This window comes from Elephas maximus, chromosome 4, assembly GCF_024166365.1.
Source record: "Elephas maximus indicus isolate mEleMax1 chromosome 4, mEleMax1 primary haplotype, whole genome shotgun sequence".
Lineage (NCBI taxonomy): Eukaryota > Metazoa > Chordata > Mammalia > Proboscidea > Elephantidae > Elephas > Elephas maximus.
Window position 1 is genome coordinate 196,198,334 of NC_064822.1, and position 12,237 is coordinate 196,210,570.

A 12,237-nucleotide genomic window follows, 5' to 3' on the forward strand; every position below is an offset into this window, starting at 1 on the left:
GATTATGAACCCAGCTGTCTGTGACCTGCCTCCCACACACCCATACCAGGACCTGACAGAGTTCATCAGCACTTTGCTCCTGGGCAGGCATGGCCTGGGGTAGGAACGGTTTTTGCGGGGGGAGTGGAGGGGAGTCAGTCTATCACCAACTGAGGCAGTGGGTACACTGTTCCTCCAGGACCCTGACATGGATGCAGGGACTGCAGGGCCAGCTCAGGACCGGGCACTGAGCAAGACTGCCACCTGGTGGCAACACAGGCCTGTCCTCTAGCCGTCGGCTTCCAGGTCTCCGCGGGACCCGAGCATTCCCTACCCCTAAACCTGAAGTCCTTGTCCTTAGTCCTGGAGAAGGGCACAGTCACTGTCTTGGTGTGGGCCTCAGTTTCCCCCATCTGTGGGCCAGTCAGGGGAGGCCGTACCTGATCGGCTGGGAGCTCAGCCCTGTGACGTCCCTTCCTGCCCCCACCTGATCAAACTGGGCCAGGTCACGGCCAGGGGCGGGTGGCTCTGCACATTGCCAGGGGGCTCCCCTGGCCCCTGGATGTGAGACTTGGGGCCGGGGTGGCCCAGCCTGAGCCTGGACTCTAGTCCCCGAACCCCTGGGGCCTCAACAGGGAGGGGGCACCTGGAGCAGGCAAGGGTTTCCAGAGGACCCCCACCCCCATCTTCTGGAATGAAGGTGGTGAGGGCAGAACGCAGCCGCCCGTCCCATGACCCTGCCCGGGGTGGTGGTGGGGCGCCTGGAGCCTGGGGTGCCACCTCCGCGTGTGGCCCAGGGGCCTCAAACTGGCCCTTCAATGCCCCAGCCTGGTTTGGCTGGGCTCAGCGCCCCGGCATGCCCTCCCTTCACCACCTCTTTATGGGAATGCTTGAACAGGATATCCAGTCCCTGAGTCTGCCCGGGAGACTTCGCTGTGCGCACTGGGGTTACCCCGGACCCTGCCCACCTCGGCAGGCCTTGAGGTTTACTACTAGGCAGGGGTGACTGGTGCTTGGGCTTGGAGGCATGGGGACCACCTGGGGCCCAGCCACCACAGGGACCTCACCTAGGAGGACATTCTATCCCCACACCCCAGGAGCCCCGGGGGTCCCCTGCTCCATGTGAGGGTCGAGGCTTCTAAGGAATCTCCAGACCAGGGTTCGCTGGGTGGGGGGGTCGAACTCCCAACACACTCAAGGTGCAATCAGGGGTGCTGGTGTCCTGAGCCTTTGTAACGTTTGGGGTCCAGCTGGGTGGGGCCCAGGGAGGGTGAACTCCACCTCATCGCCCCCTCCAATAGTGGCTACGTTTGGGTGGAGGGCACCGCTGCCCAGCCTCGCCCTCCCCAACCCCCATTTGGGAGGGGCCCTCAGGGCACTTCATGGGTCCTGGAGGTCTCTTCCCCAATTTACCAGACACACTGGGCCCTGTGTCTCTCCCCCTTGCTTCACCCCCAGGGACCACCTTTCCAGCTTACCCATCTCTGTCCTCAAGGGAAGAGGCAAGCTGGGTGCACAGGTGGTGCACAGGTATTTACTGAGCAGGGGTGCAAGGTCTTTACTGAGCCAGTCGCACAGGACAGCTCCCCCCCCCACCCCAGGAAAGTCCCCGGTGTGCAGGCTCACCATGGGCAACAGTCCCCATTGCTGCCTGCAGAGGGGGCAGGAAGGCCCCAGGAGACCATGGCCAGCTGAAGAGGGGACAGCGAGGGCGAGGGACTGAAAGCAGGAGTGCAGGAGCGGATGACAGTGCAGCTCACTTCATCTGAGGTCCAGGGGAAACCAGAAAGGGCTGGGGGTGCCAGGGGTACATGTCCTTGGGGATGTGTCCCTGGATGAGTATCCCTGGGTGAGGGTCCCTGGGTGAGGGTCCTGGGTGTGTGTCCCTGGGTGAAGGTCCCTGGGTGTGTGTCCCTGGGTGTGTGTCCCTGGGTGAGTGTCCCTGGGTGTGTGTCCCTGGGTGAGTGTCCCTGGGTGAGTATCCCTGGGTGTGTGTCCCTGTGTGAGTGTCCCTGGGTGAGTATCCCTGGGTGTGTGTCCCTGTGTGAGTGTCCCTGGGTGAGTATATCTGGATGCGTGTCCCTGGGCGAGTGTCCCTGTGTGAGTGTCCCTGGGTGTGTGTCCCTGGGTGAGTATATCTGGATGCATGTCCCTGGGTGAGTGTCCCTGTGTGAGTATCCTTGGGTGAGTGTCCCTGGGTGAGTGTCCCTGGGTGAGTATATCTGGATGCATGTCCCTGGGTGAGCGTCCCTGGGTGTGTTCCCCGGGTGAGCGTCCCTGGGTGTGTGTCCCTGGGTGAGTGTCCCTGGGTGTGTGTCCCTGGGTGAGTATATCTGGATGCGTGTCCCTGGGCGAGTGTCCCTGGGTGTGTGTCCCTGGGTGAGTGTCCCTGGATGAGTGTCCCTGGGTGAGTGTCCCTGGGTGAGTGTCCCTGGGTGAGTGTCCCTGGGTGAGTGTCCCTGGGTGATTGTCCCTGTGTGAGTGTCCCTGGATGTGTGTCCCTGGATGTGTGTCCCTGGATGAGTGATCTTGGGTGAGTGTCCCTGGGTGCATGTCCCTGGAGGTGTGTCTCTGGCTGCCCAGTGGTCAGGTGGAGACAACACTTAGACTCCAAAGAGCATGCAGGGAGCAGCTCTTTGGGTCCTGTGAGTCAGCAGGGCTCAGCTGGTGACCTCTGGCCAGGGACACCATGTGACACTGCAGAGACAAGGGTCCACTATGGTCCTGGAGCTTGAGCAGCACATGGTGGCCCTCTGTGAGTGTGTGAAATGTATGAGCATGTCACATTCTGCAGGTGGCCCCTGGGTGTGTGACCCCGAGGCATGGGAAGTGGCCAGTCCTTGATGGGTAGACAGGGCCAGAGGGGGCTGGGGGCCCTGAGTCTGCAGGGCCACTTGGTGTGGACCCTGGTGTAGGGTGCTTGGGGCAGAAGCTAGAGGTGGTCCTTGGCCACCCCCTATGAGTCTGGCCCTTCAGCTGTAGAAAGGAAAGTCACCCGACACCCCAGGGCCCTAGGAGTTCTCTCGGCAGTTGTTGGGCAGGAGGTCAGGCCCCAGTCCTCAGGGCTGGTGATGGTGGCTCTATCCACGAGTTGTCCAAGAGGCCGTGGAGGCGTGGGGAGCCTTTGACCAAGTAGAAACAGTGGGTCAAGCCCAGCCACCTGGGGGATGGGGCAGCCCGCCCAGCCATTTGGTCCCGCCCCCAGGGACTCAGGAAGGGCTGACACTGAAGCCCCTGGCTGAGCCCCTGGATTGTTGGAAGACACCTATGTCTGACACCCTGGGGTCAGGTGAGACTCCTCCCCAGGCTCTGAGAGGCAGGGTGGAGGTGAGGGTGGGGAGAAGGGCTGCCTTATCTGTCAGAGGCTGTGGGGTCCCCATGGGAAGTCTAGGCCTGGCACCTACTTGTTCCTGATGAGACAGGGACTCAGGCTGTGGTGTCACGTGTGACAGTCTCGTGGGTGACGGCTGGAGAGAGGGGCATGGCTTCGGCATTGGCACTTGGCTTCAGCAGTCCCCAAGGTTACTGCCCAAACACCAGGCCTCGAGGGAAGAGCAATCCCCATGGCCTGCCATCTGCTGGAGGTGACCCTTGCTGGGGAGAGGGACCCAGGCTTGGCCAGGAAACTCTGCTGTGGGAGGGGGCAGTAGGGGATGCAGGCCTGCACAACCCTCTGGAACCACAGCCCCTGAGTTGGGGGGATGGACACACCATGGAGGACTGAGCCCTCAGAAGGAGGACTTCAGAGACAGGCAGGGATGGAGGCTCCAGGGGTCCAGGGTGCATGCTGGGCCGGGGATGAGGGGGCAGGCAGGCGGGCAGCAGAGCTACCCCTGCACTGGAAGCCTGACCTGACCCCCAGGCCCTTACTCCTCCACTCCCCTCCCACAGCTGAGCCTGGGCCCAGCCCCGCCCTCCACAGCCCCTCGGGCCCAGATCCCCTGCTGGGCTCTCACCACACTGGACATTGCACAGCTGCTGGGGGACAGAGAAATTCACGTCGGTCCTCCAGCCCTGCAGGCACCAAGAGGTCAGTCAAGCCACCACCTCACAGCTCCCTGCACCCAGCCCCAGCCCCATGCCCCCAGGGCCGCCGGGAGGCACTGCTGGCCACAGGCACAGCTTTGGGGAGGGGGGTCTCCCCTGTATGCTGATGACACTGGGGAAACTGAGGAGCGGGAGCGGAGGGGACAGGTCCGGGCAGGGCCACCCACCTGGATGCAGATGCCAGGGGCACAGGCCTCCTCCTGGGGAATGTCCACGAAGGCAGCCACAGGCCCCACCAATGGATCACCCTGGTCGGGGAGGGGTGTGTCAGGCAGACATTCAGCATCCCAGGTGCAACACACGCGGTACATGTGCGTGCGGTGTCCGCAGGGCAACCCTCCCAGCACCCATTAAGGCAGGATGGTTGGGGGAGGAGGCAGAGAGGACAGTTGTGGGCCCCAGCCCCCCTAGAGTCGTGTGCACCCCACCCGGCTCACTAGGGCTGCAGGGAGGGGCGTAGTCTCCAGCACCCGGTGGCAGGTGGGGAGCTGGGGCTCCCACTGGTGACACAGGCGCACCTGGAAGCGGGCGGGGCTGGGGGAGAAGAACGAGGCCCGGAGGAGGCCCTGCGAAGGTAGCGGCTGGACTGCCATCCTCCAGGCTGCCGGGCAGGTGGAGGAATGAGGCCCCACTGGGCAAGCATCCCGTCTTGCCCCCCATTAGGCCAGCACCCCATCCAAACTTCCCCACTGGCCCAGTCCACCCTCCACCATACACTGGCCTAGATCCCCTTCTCACCCCAACAGCACCCTGTCCAGCCCAACAGGCCAGCACACTGACCCTCCTCCTCTCCCCTCTCTCCACTGAGGGAACCCCCACCTGCCCCTCTCCCCACTGACTCAGTCCCCCCATGTTCCCCCCCACTAGTCTGAGCACCCACAATAAGGATGCTATTTGCTGGTCTACACAGCACGGCCGAGCAGCCCCCTCCTCCGTGAGCTATATGAGCAGTCCCCCACCCCGCTCCGCCCCGTGAGCTATGTGAGCAGCCCCCCCCACCGCCATGAACTATGTAAGCAGACCGCCTGCCCCCTGATGAGCTGTGCAAGCAGCTCCCCCCACCCAGCTCACCTGGGAAGCGTCGCTGTGCAAAGGGACACCGTACCCAGAAGCCCCTGTGGGTGGAGAACTGCAGAGAGAGGGCTCCCTGGGTGTGCCTGTGGTTGTCAGCCCCAGGCAGGCGCCAAGGGCACACTGCATGGTGGGGGCGGGGGCACTGGGGCTGGCCCTCCCTCCTCAGGGCCCTTATCTCTGCCCACTGTCAGGCTGGGAGGGGGTCTGAGCAGTAGTTGGGAGCTGGGGCCACGGGGGGTGGTTGGCTGGACTCCGGGGCTAGATAAGGTGTGGGCGACAGCTGCAGACCCCCTGCCCCCTTCCCCTTCACTGCCCTCCCTATACCCACCCCTCCACCCCCAAATGGGCCATGGAAGGGGAGACTGCCAGGCCCACTCACCTTCAGGCACAGCTGGGGCTGCGTGTCCACCAGTGGGTACCGCACCTGTGGGGCGATCAGGTCAGGGCACGGCCATCCTGCCAGGCCCTGCCTTCCAGGGGACACTCACCTTGCCATGTGCCGGCTGGCCAGAGCGCTCCAGCTCATGGCAGGGGGCCCCGGGCCCTTCGCGCCAACACAGGCTCACATGTCCACTCACAGGGCAGATGGGCTCCCAGCTCAGTGCCTGGCTGCCTGGATGGTAGTGGACAGCATCCCACAGAGCCTCAGTGTCTGCAGGAATTGCCCACACTGGTCATTGCCAATGGCTTGGGCCACTGTCCCCACCACACCCACCAGGCTCTGTGACCACTGGGCCAGGTTCCCAGAATGGGATGGGGCAGTTCTCCTGTGGGTTCACTGCTCCCTACCCTCCCATTCTCCTCCCACCTCCTTCTCTGCCCTTGCCCAGCCCCTTCTGAGGCCCCCTCCCCCAGGCCGCCAGGGAAGGAGAGCAGGTCAAAAGCAGCTCCTGGGGACCACAGGTTGCTATGCCACATACACAGCCTACGAGCAGGCAAGGCTAGTTTCAGTTTTAATTCTGCTAAAAGGAGTAGGAACATGGGTTTTAGTTTTTTACACAGTACTTTGGACAAAGATTTACTGGAAATTTCTCTTATGGCTCGTGTGTGTGTGTGTGTGTGTGTGTATGTATATGTATATATATATACATACACACACACTTATACCTGCATACATATGTATGTATTTGGAAACCCTGGTGGCGTAGTGGTTAAGTGCTAAGGCTGCTAACCAAAGCGTCGGCAGTTCAAATCTGCCGAACACTCCTTGGAAGCTCTGTGGGACAGTTCTAATCCGTCCTATCGGGTCGCTGTGAGTCGGAATCGACTCGACGGCACTGGGTTTGGTTTTTGGTCTTTGGGGACCTCAGGGCACTTGCCATCTTCAAAGGGGCAGGTCTGAATCCGCACTGCGTCCGGCGTCGAAGGCCAACCCTGTAGAAGGGCTGGGGTCAGTGCAGGGCCCACCACCCCCCTCCGCTGGCCCCCCTTGCTGGCCCCCCTCACTGACCTCGAGGCACAGACATGGCAGCTCTTGGCTGTAGGGCAAAGAGACCGTCTGGGAGACCCCATTCGAAGTCACCTGCAGTGAGGGAAGGGGCTGAGGGGCCTGAGGCTGGGTGGGTGGGTGTGGCGTAAGTGTGGGAGCGCGGAGGCGGAGCTCACCCGAACCGTGGGGCCTGTGTCCTCACAGGTGAGCCACCTGAGGCAGAGCCGCACATAGTAGTCCGGGCTCCCCAGGGCATCTGGTACCTGCACTAGAATGGCCTTGTGGCTGCGGTTCACCTTGTAGGTGAGCTTCTCTGCTGCAGGGGCGGCAAGTGAGGCGGTGCTGGGGCCAGAGCCAGCAATGCCGGGGTAACTGGGTCATGGACATGGGTCAGGGACACAGGGCTACATCTGTCCAGAGAGCCCTGGGGTGGTGACCTGTACTTGGCCCAGGCATTGGGAGTCATCCACCTGAGGACTCAGGAGGAGGGAGGGCTGCAGATGCCTGGACGTGTGAGTGTCCCAGGGATGGGTGGGTCTTCCAGGGGCGGGAGCTTGTGGTCCCACGCTAAAGAGGGAGACTCACCTAAGCAGTCAGGTACGTTCCTCCCCACATCTTGGTCTCTGCAGTCTGCAAACGCCAGAGGCTGATTGGCCAGCCTCCTCAACCCCCAGCGGCTGCCCCCAGCTGGGCCTCTGCCCTCTCAGCCTCTGGAAGTCCCTCTTCAGGGAGGTGATGACCCAGATTAAGCCAAATGGTTGTCCTGGAGCTGTCCAGCACGTGGGCCTGCCCTGGTCCCTCCCTGGTCCCTTCTCTGTCCTTCCCTGGCCCCTCTGGGCATGCTCCAACTACTCCCCCTTCTTGCCCCAGCCCTGGACAAGCCCCGCCTAAGGACAGTCCCTAGAGGCCAGATGGCAGCTGAGCCCTCACAGGGCTCCCACCTTCCACGTGGTACTGCTGGTCCAGCTGGAGCCCACAGAAGTGGGGGATGGTCCTCAGGGTGACGTAGAGGTGCTGGGCCACACTCACCTCCAAGCAGTCGAAGAGTACCTGGAGCTGAGGCAGCTGCAGGTGTTGGCCAGGCAGACCTGGCCAGCTGCCCACCTGCCCTGAGCCAGGCCTCCAGTGGGGTTCCTTACATGGATCTGGGGCCCAGGGAGGAGGGTGGACAGTGGCTCAGGTGGTCAGGGTGGGGTGGGGGGTGGAGTAGGAGGGGAATGGGGGCAGCCAGGATCAGGGCACGGCACAGTGGCTGCTGCCAGGCGATGGCTTGGGAGCTGAACTGACCGGATGGGGAGGGCCCTAGAGGTGTTCCCACTCCAGCATTGTCCTCACCTGCTGACCAACATGAAGTCGGCGGGAGGCCCGGAGCACCTGCACGCCTTGACACTGAACTGCCTGGGTGTCGAGACTCATGGTGCAGACCTCCAGGCCCCGCAGGCCCTCTGGGGTCAAGGGAGGGTGGGCATGGCCACAGTTAGGGCAGGGGTCAGGCCAGACACCCCCATGCTGGCTTGCAATCTCTGCGAAGTTAGCAACCCCGACCCCAAGCCCCCTGCGGGTCATGGTGAGGACTAAATGGAGCCCTGCCCCACTGCTGACATCCTGGGTGTTACTGTCACTACTGTCAGCCCAGCCTCAGGCCAGGCCCAGCTCCCTCCCGGGAGCCCAGGGGCCACCCCTCACCCTGCAGTATGAGGGACGCGTGCATGCGTAGGTGCAGGGAGCAGCCTTCACGGGGGTCACACTTCATTCCTGTAGAGAGCTCCAGGGATTCCAGGACGGACTGGGGCATGGACGTGGGGGGAGCCCGGCAGAAGCTGTTGAGCAAGTTCCCTGGGAAGTGGAGAAGCAGGGTGAGTGTCACAGTGGTGCCCGGAGGGGTGTGTGGGAGAGAGCTCTGGGGGCTACACTGGCTGGGAGAGGGTCCCGTGCTCCTCACTGTCTCTCCCCAGTGGAGGGGGAACCAGCCCCATGATGAGAGGCAGACCCACCTCTGAGCCATGCTCGGAAATGCCTGTTGGTCACCAGAAACGGGGCCAGGTCAGGAAGCAGGTTGCCCACAATTCTGGGTCTGAGTGGGGGAAGCTGCAGCCTCACCTGGCCAGCAGGGGGGCAGAGGAGCCCACCCCTGACTTACTGGCAAGCCCCATTGCTCCTGTTCAAAGCTGAACAACAGAAAAGGACTTCCTGGGGGCATCCTAGATATGACCTTGAATGCAGGCCCTGAGGTCGCTGCAGCCCATGGGCCTGTCCACAGTAAGGGGCTACATTCACACATGTAGAACTGCATCCTGAGCCTTGCTCAGGGTGCAGGTGGCTCCGGCCAGACCTAACACCTGCAGGGCAGCTTGGCCTGATACGAGGCAAGGACAGAGAACAAGAGAGGAGAAAGTGACATAGAGAAAGAACTCTGGAGGTCTCTAGTGAGTCTCTCTCAAACATTCAGCAGAGAAGAACATTGAATATACCGTGGACTGCCAGAAGAACGAACAAATCAGTCTTGGAAGAAGTATGTCCAGAATGCTCCTTAGAAGCAAGGATGACGAGACTTAGTCTCACATATTTTGGATGTGCTACTTTTTTTTTTTTAATCAGGATGGACCAGTCCCTGAAGAAGGACATCATGCTTGGTAAAGCCGAGGGTCAGTGAAAAAGAGGGAGATCTTCAGTGAAATAGATTGGCACAGTGGCTGCAACAATGGGCTCAAACATAGCAATGATTGTGAGAATGGCGCAGGGCCAGGCAACATATTGTTCTGTTATACACAGGGTTGCTATGTGCTAAGTCAATGGCACCTAACAACAACACTGATCAACACATGTATGTGAGAAAACTCCCAGCAGCAGGGAAAGAACCATCCAGAAGGATCAGAGGAAACAGTACCCTGCCCTCATGCAGGGTCAAGAATAGCTGCTGTTGCCAGCGAGAATAGAAAATCTCATGACTCAGCTAGTTCAAGGGGCACCGGGTACAGTATACAAAAGGGTTGTGGCTCAGAAGGGGAAAATAGTTAGCATTAGACTGAGCACTGCTTGGGTCCTGCCTTGTTGTTGTTGTTGTTGGGTGCCATTGAGCCAGTTCCAACTCATAGCAACTCTATGTACAACAGAATGAAACACTGCCTGGTCCTGCACCATCCTCACGATCACTGTTATGCATTGTTGCAGCCACTGTGTCAATTCATCTCCTTGAGAGTATTCCTCTTTTTCATTGACCCTCTATTTTACCAAGCGTGATATCCTTCTCCAGAGACTGATCCCTTTTGATAACATGCCCAAAGTATGTGAGGTGCAGTCTTGCCATCCTTGCTTCTAAGGAGCATTCTGATTGTACTTCTTCAAAGAGAGATTTGTTGGTTCTTTTGGCAGTTCAATATTCTTTGCCAACACCACAATTTGAAGACATCAATTAGTCAGTCTCCCTTATTCATCGTCCAGGTTTTGCATGCATATAAGGCGATTAAAAATACCATGGCTCGGGTCAGACACACCTTAGTCTTCAAGGTGACATCTTTGCTTTTCAACACTTTAAGGAGGTCTTTTGCAGCTGATTTGCCCAATGCAATGCGTCTTTTGATTTCTTGACTGCTGCTTCCATGGCTGTTGATTGTGGATCCAAGTAAAATGAAATCCTTGACAACATCAATCTTTTCTCTGTTTATTATGATGTTGCTTATCGGTCCAGTTGTGAGGATTTTTGTTTTCCTTATGTTGAGGTGTAATCCATACCGAAGGCTGTGGTCTTTGATCTTCATCAGCAAGTGCTTCAAGTCCTCTTCACTTTCAGCAAGCAAGGCTGTGTCACCTGCATAACGCAGGTTGTTAATGAGTCTTCCTCCAATCCTGTTGCCGCATTCTTCTTCATATCGTCCAGCTTCTCGGATTATTTGCTCAGCATACAGATTGACTAGGTATGGTGAAAGGATACAACCCTGATGCACACCTTTCCTGATTTTAAACCATGCAGTTTCTCCTTGTTCTGTTCCAATCACTGCCTGTTGATCTATGTACAGGTTCCTCATGAGCACAATTAAGTGTTCTGGAATTCCCATTCTTTGTAAATGTTATCCATAATTTGTTATGATCTACAGTGAAATGCCTTTGCATAATCAGTAAAACACAGGTAAACACCTTTCTGGTATTCTCTGCTTTCAGCTAGAATCCATCTGACATCAGCAATAATGTCCCGGTTCCATGTTCTCTTCTAAATTCAACTTGAATTTCTGGCAGTTCCCTGCTGGCGTACTTCTGCAGCCACTTTTGAATGATCTTCAGCAAAATTTTACTTGCATGTGATATCAATGATATTGTTCAATAATTTCTGCATTCAGTTGGATCACCTTTCTTTGGAATAGGCACATATATGGATCTCTTCCAGTCAGTTGGCCAGGAAGCTGTCTTCCATATTTCTTGGCATAGATGAGTGAGCACTTCCAGTGATGCATCTGTGTGTTGAAACATCTCAATGGATATTCCAGCAATTCCTGGAGCCTTGTTTTTCACCAATGCCTTCAGTGCAGCTTGGACCTCTTCCTTCAGTACCATAGGTTCCTGATCATGTGCTATCTCTTGAAATGGTTGAACGTCAACCAATTCTTTTTGGTATAATGACTCTGTGTATTCCTTCCAACTTCTTTTGATGCCTCCTGCATCATTTAATATTTTTTTCCATAGAATCCTTCAATATTGCCACTCTAGGCTGAATTTCTTCTTCAGTTCTTTCAACTTGAGAAATGCCGAGCTTGTTCTTCCCTTTTGGTTTTTCTATCTCCAGGTCTTTGTACATGTCACTATAATACTTTGTCTTCAGGAGCCGCCTTTGATATCAACACCCATGGAAGCAGCCATCAAGATACCAAATGACGCATTACACTGGGCAAATCTGCTGAAAGGACCTCTTTAAAGTGTTGAGAAGCAAAGATGTCACCTTGATGACAAAGGTGAGCCTGACTCAAGGCCCTGGTATTTTAAATTGCCTCATATACATGCAAATAAAAAAATCTGGACGCTAAATAAGGAAAACCAAAGAAGAATTCACACCTTTGAATTATTGTATTGGGGAAGAATATTGAATATACCATGGACTGCCAAAAGAACAAACAAATTTGTTTTGGAAAAAGTACAACCAGAATGGTCCTTAGAAGCAAGGATGGCAAGACGACGTCTCACAGTCTTTGGATATGTTAGCAGGAGAAATCAGCCCTGGAGAAGGACATCATGCTTGGTCAAGTAGAGGGTCAGCAAAAAAGAGGAAGACCATCAACGAGATGGATTGACACAGTGGCTGCAACAGTGGGCTCAAGCATAGCAATAGTTATGAGGTTAGAACATGACCAGACAGTGTTTTGCTCTGTTGTGCATAGGGTTGCTATGAGTTGGAACCGACTTGATGCACTAACAACAGGCTTGCTGACCCCCAGAGCAAGAGAGCTGAGTGCCTTCTGGCTGAAGTTTACTGGTGGAGTGGGGTGACTCCAGGCACTTATCGGCAGAGCTAAAGAGCTTTGAAACACTTGCCCAAGCAGGGTTGATGTGGGTGGCGAGGCCTGAGGGGCTGAGAGGCCAAGGACCCAGGAAACAGAAGCTGAAGAGACAAGGAGCACAGGAAGCAGAGCTGCCTCAGTCTCAAAGAGTGGGGCCATGATTTCTGGGATCTCAAAGGGAGAGGCCATGGCTTCTGGGGCTTCAAAGGGTGAGGCCACAGC

General features: G+C 57.4%; 1 protein-coding gene across 6 annotated transcripts in view; it reads right to left on the reverse strand.

Annotated features, from left to right (window-relative positions):
- IL17REL (interleukin 17 receptor E like) overlaps positions 1-12,237 on the reverse strand; it is a 63,881-nt gene that overhangs the window by 12,987 nt on the left and 38,657 nt on the right. The window contains exons 3-17 of one of the 6 annotated variants that reach the window (XR_007517449.1): positions 8,216-8,365; positions 7,865-7,974; positions 7,471-7,585; positions 7,115-7,159; positions 6,706-6,845; positions 6,551-6,622; positions 6,420-6,474; positions 5,589-5,752; positions 5,480-5,524; positions 5,098-5,155; positions 4,464-4,627; positions 4,194-4,274; positions 3,936-3,993; positions 3,384-3,573; positions 1,606-3,101 (exon numbers count right to left, since the gene is read on the reverse strand). Coding sequence is in view for 5 of the 6 variants with exons in the window: in XM_049884715.1 (XP_049740672.1) it covers positions 3,419-3,573; positions 3,936-3,993; positions 4,194-4,274; positions 4,464-4,627; positions 5,098-5,155; positions 5,480-5,524; positions 5,589-5,752; positions 6,420-6,474; positions 6,551-6,622; positions 6,706-6,845; positions 7,115-7,159; positions 7,471-7,585; positions 7,865-7,974; positions 8,216-8,365 (1,412 nt within the window). In the remaining variant the exon portion in view is untranslated. Of the gene's footprint in view, positions 1-1,487; positions 3,102-3,383; positions 3,574-3,935; positions 3,994-4,193; positions 4,275-4,463; positions 4,628-5,097; positions 5,156-5,479; positions 5,525-5,588; positions 5,753-6,415; positions 6,475-6,550; positions 6,623-6,705; positions 6,846-7,114; positions 7,160-7,470; positions 7,586-7,864; positions 7,975-8,215; positions 8,366-12,237 lie in introns of those variants that run through there. The other 5 variants (XM_049884716.1, XM_049884718.1, XM_049884720.1 and 2 more) reach the window with 5 other exon arrangements.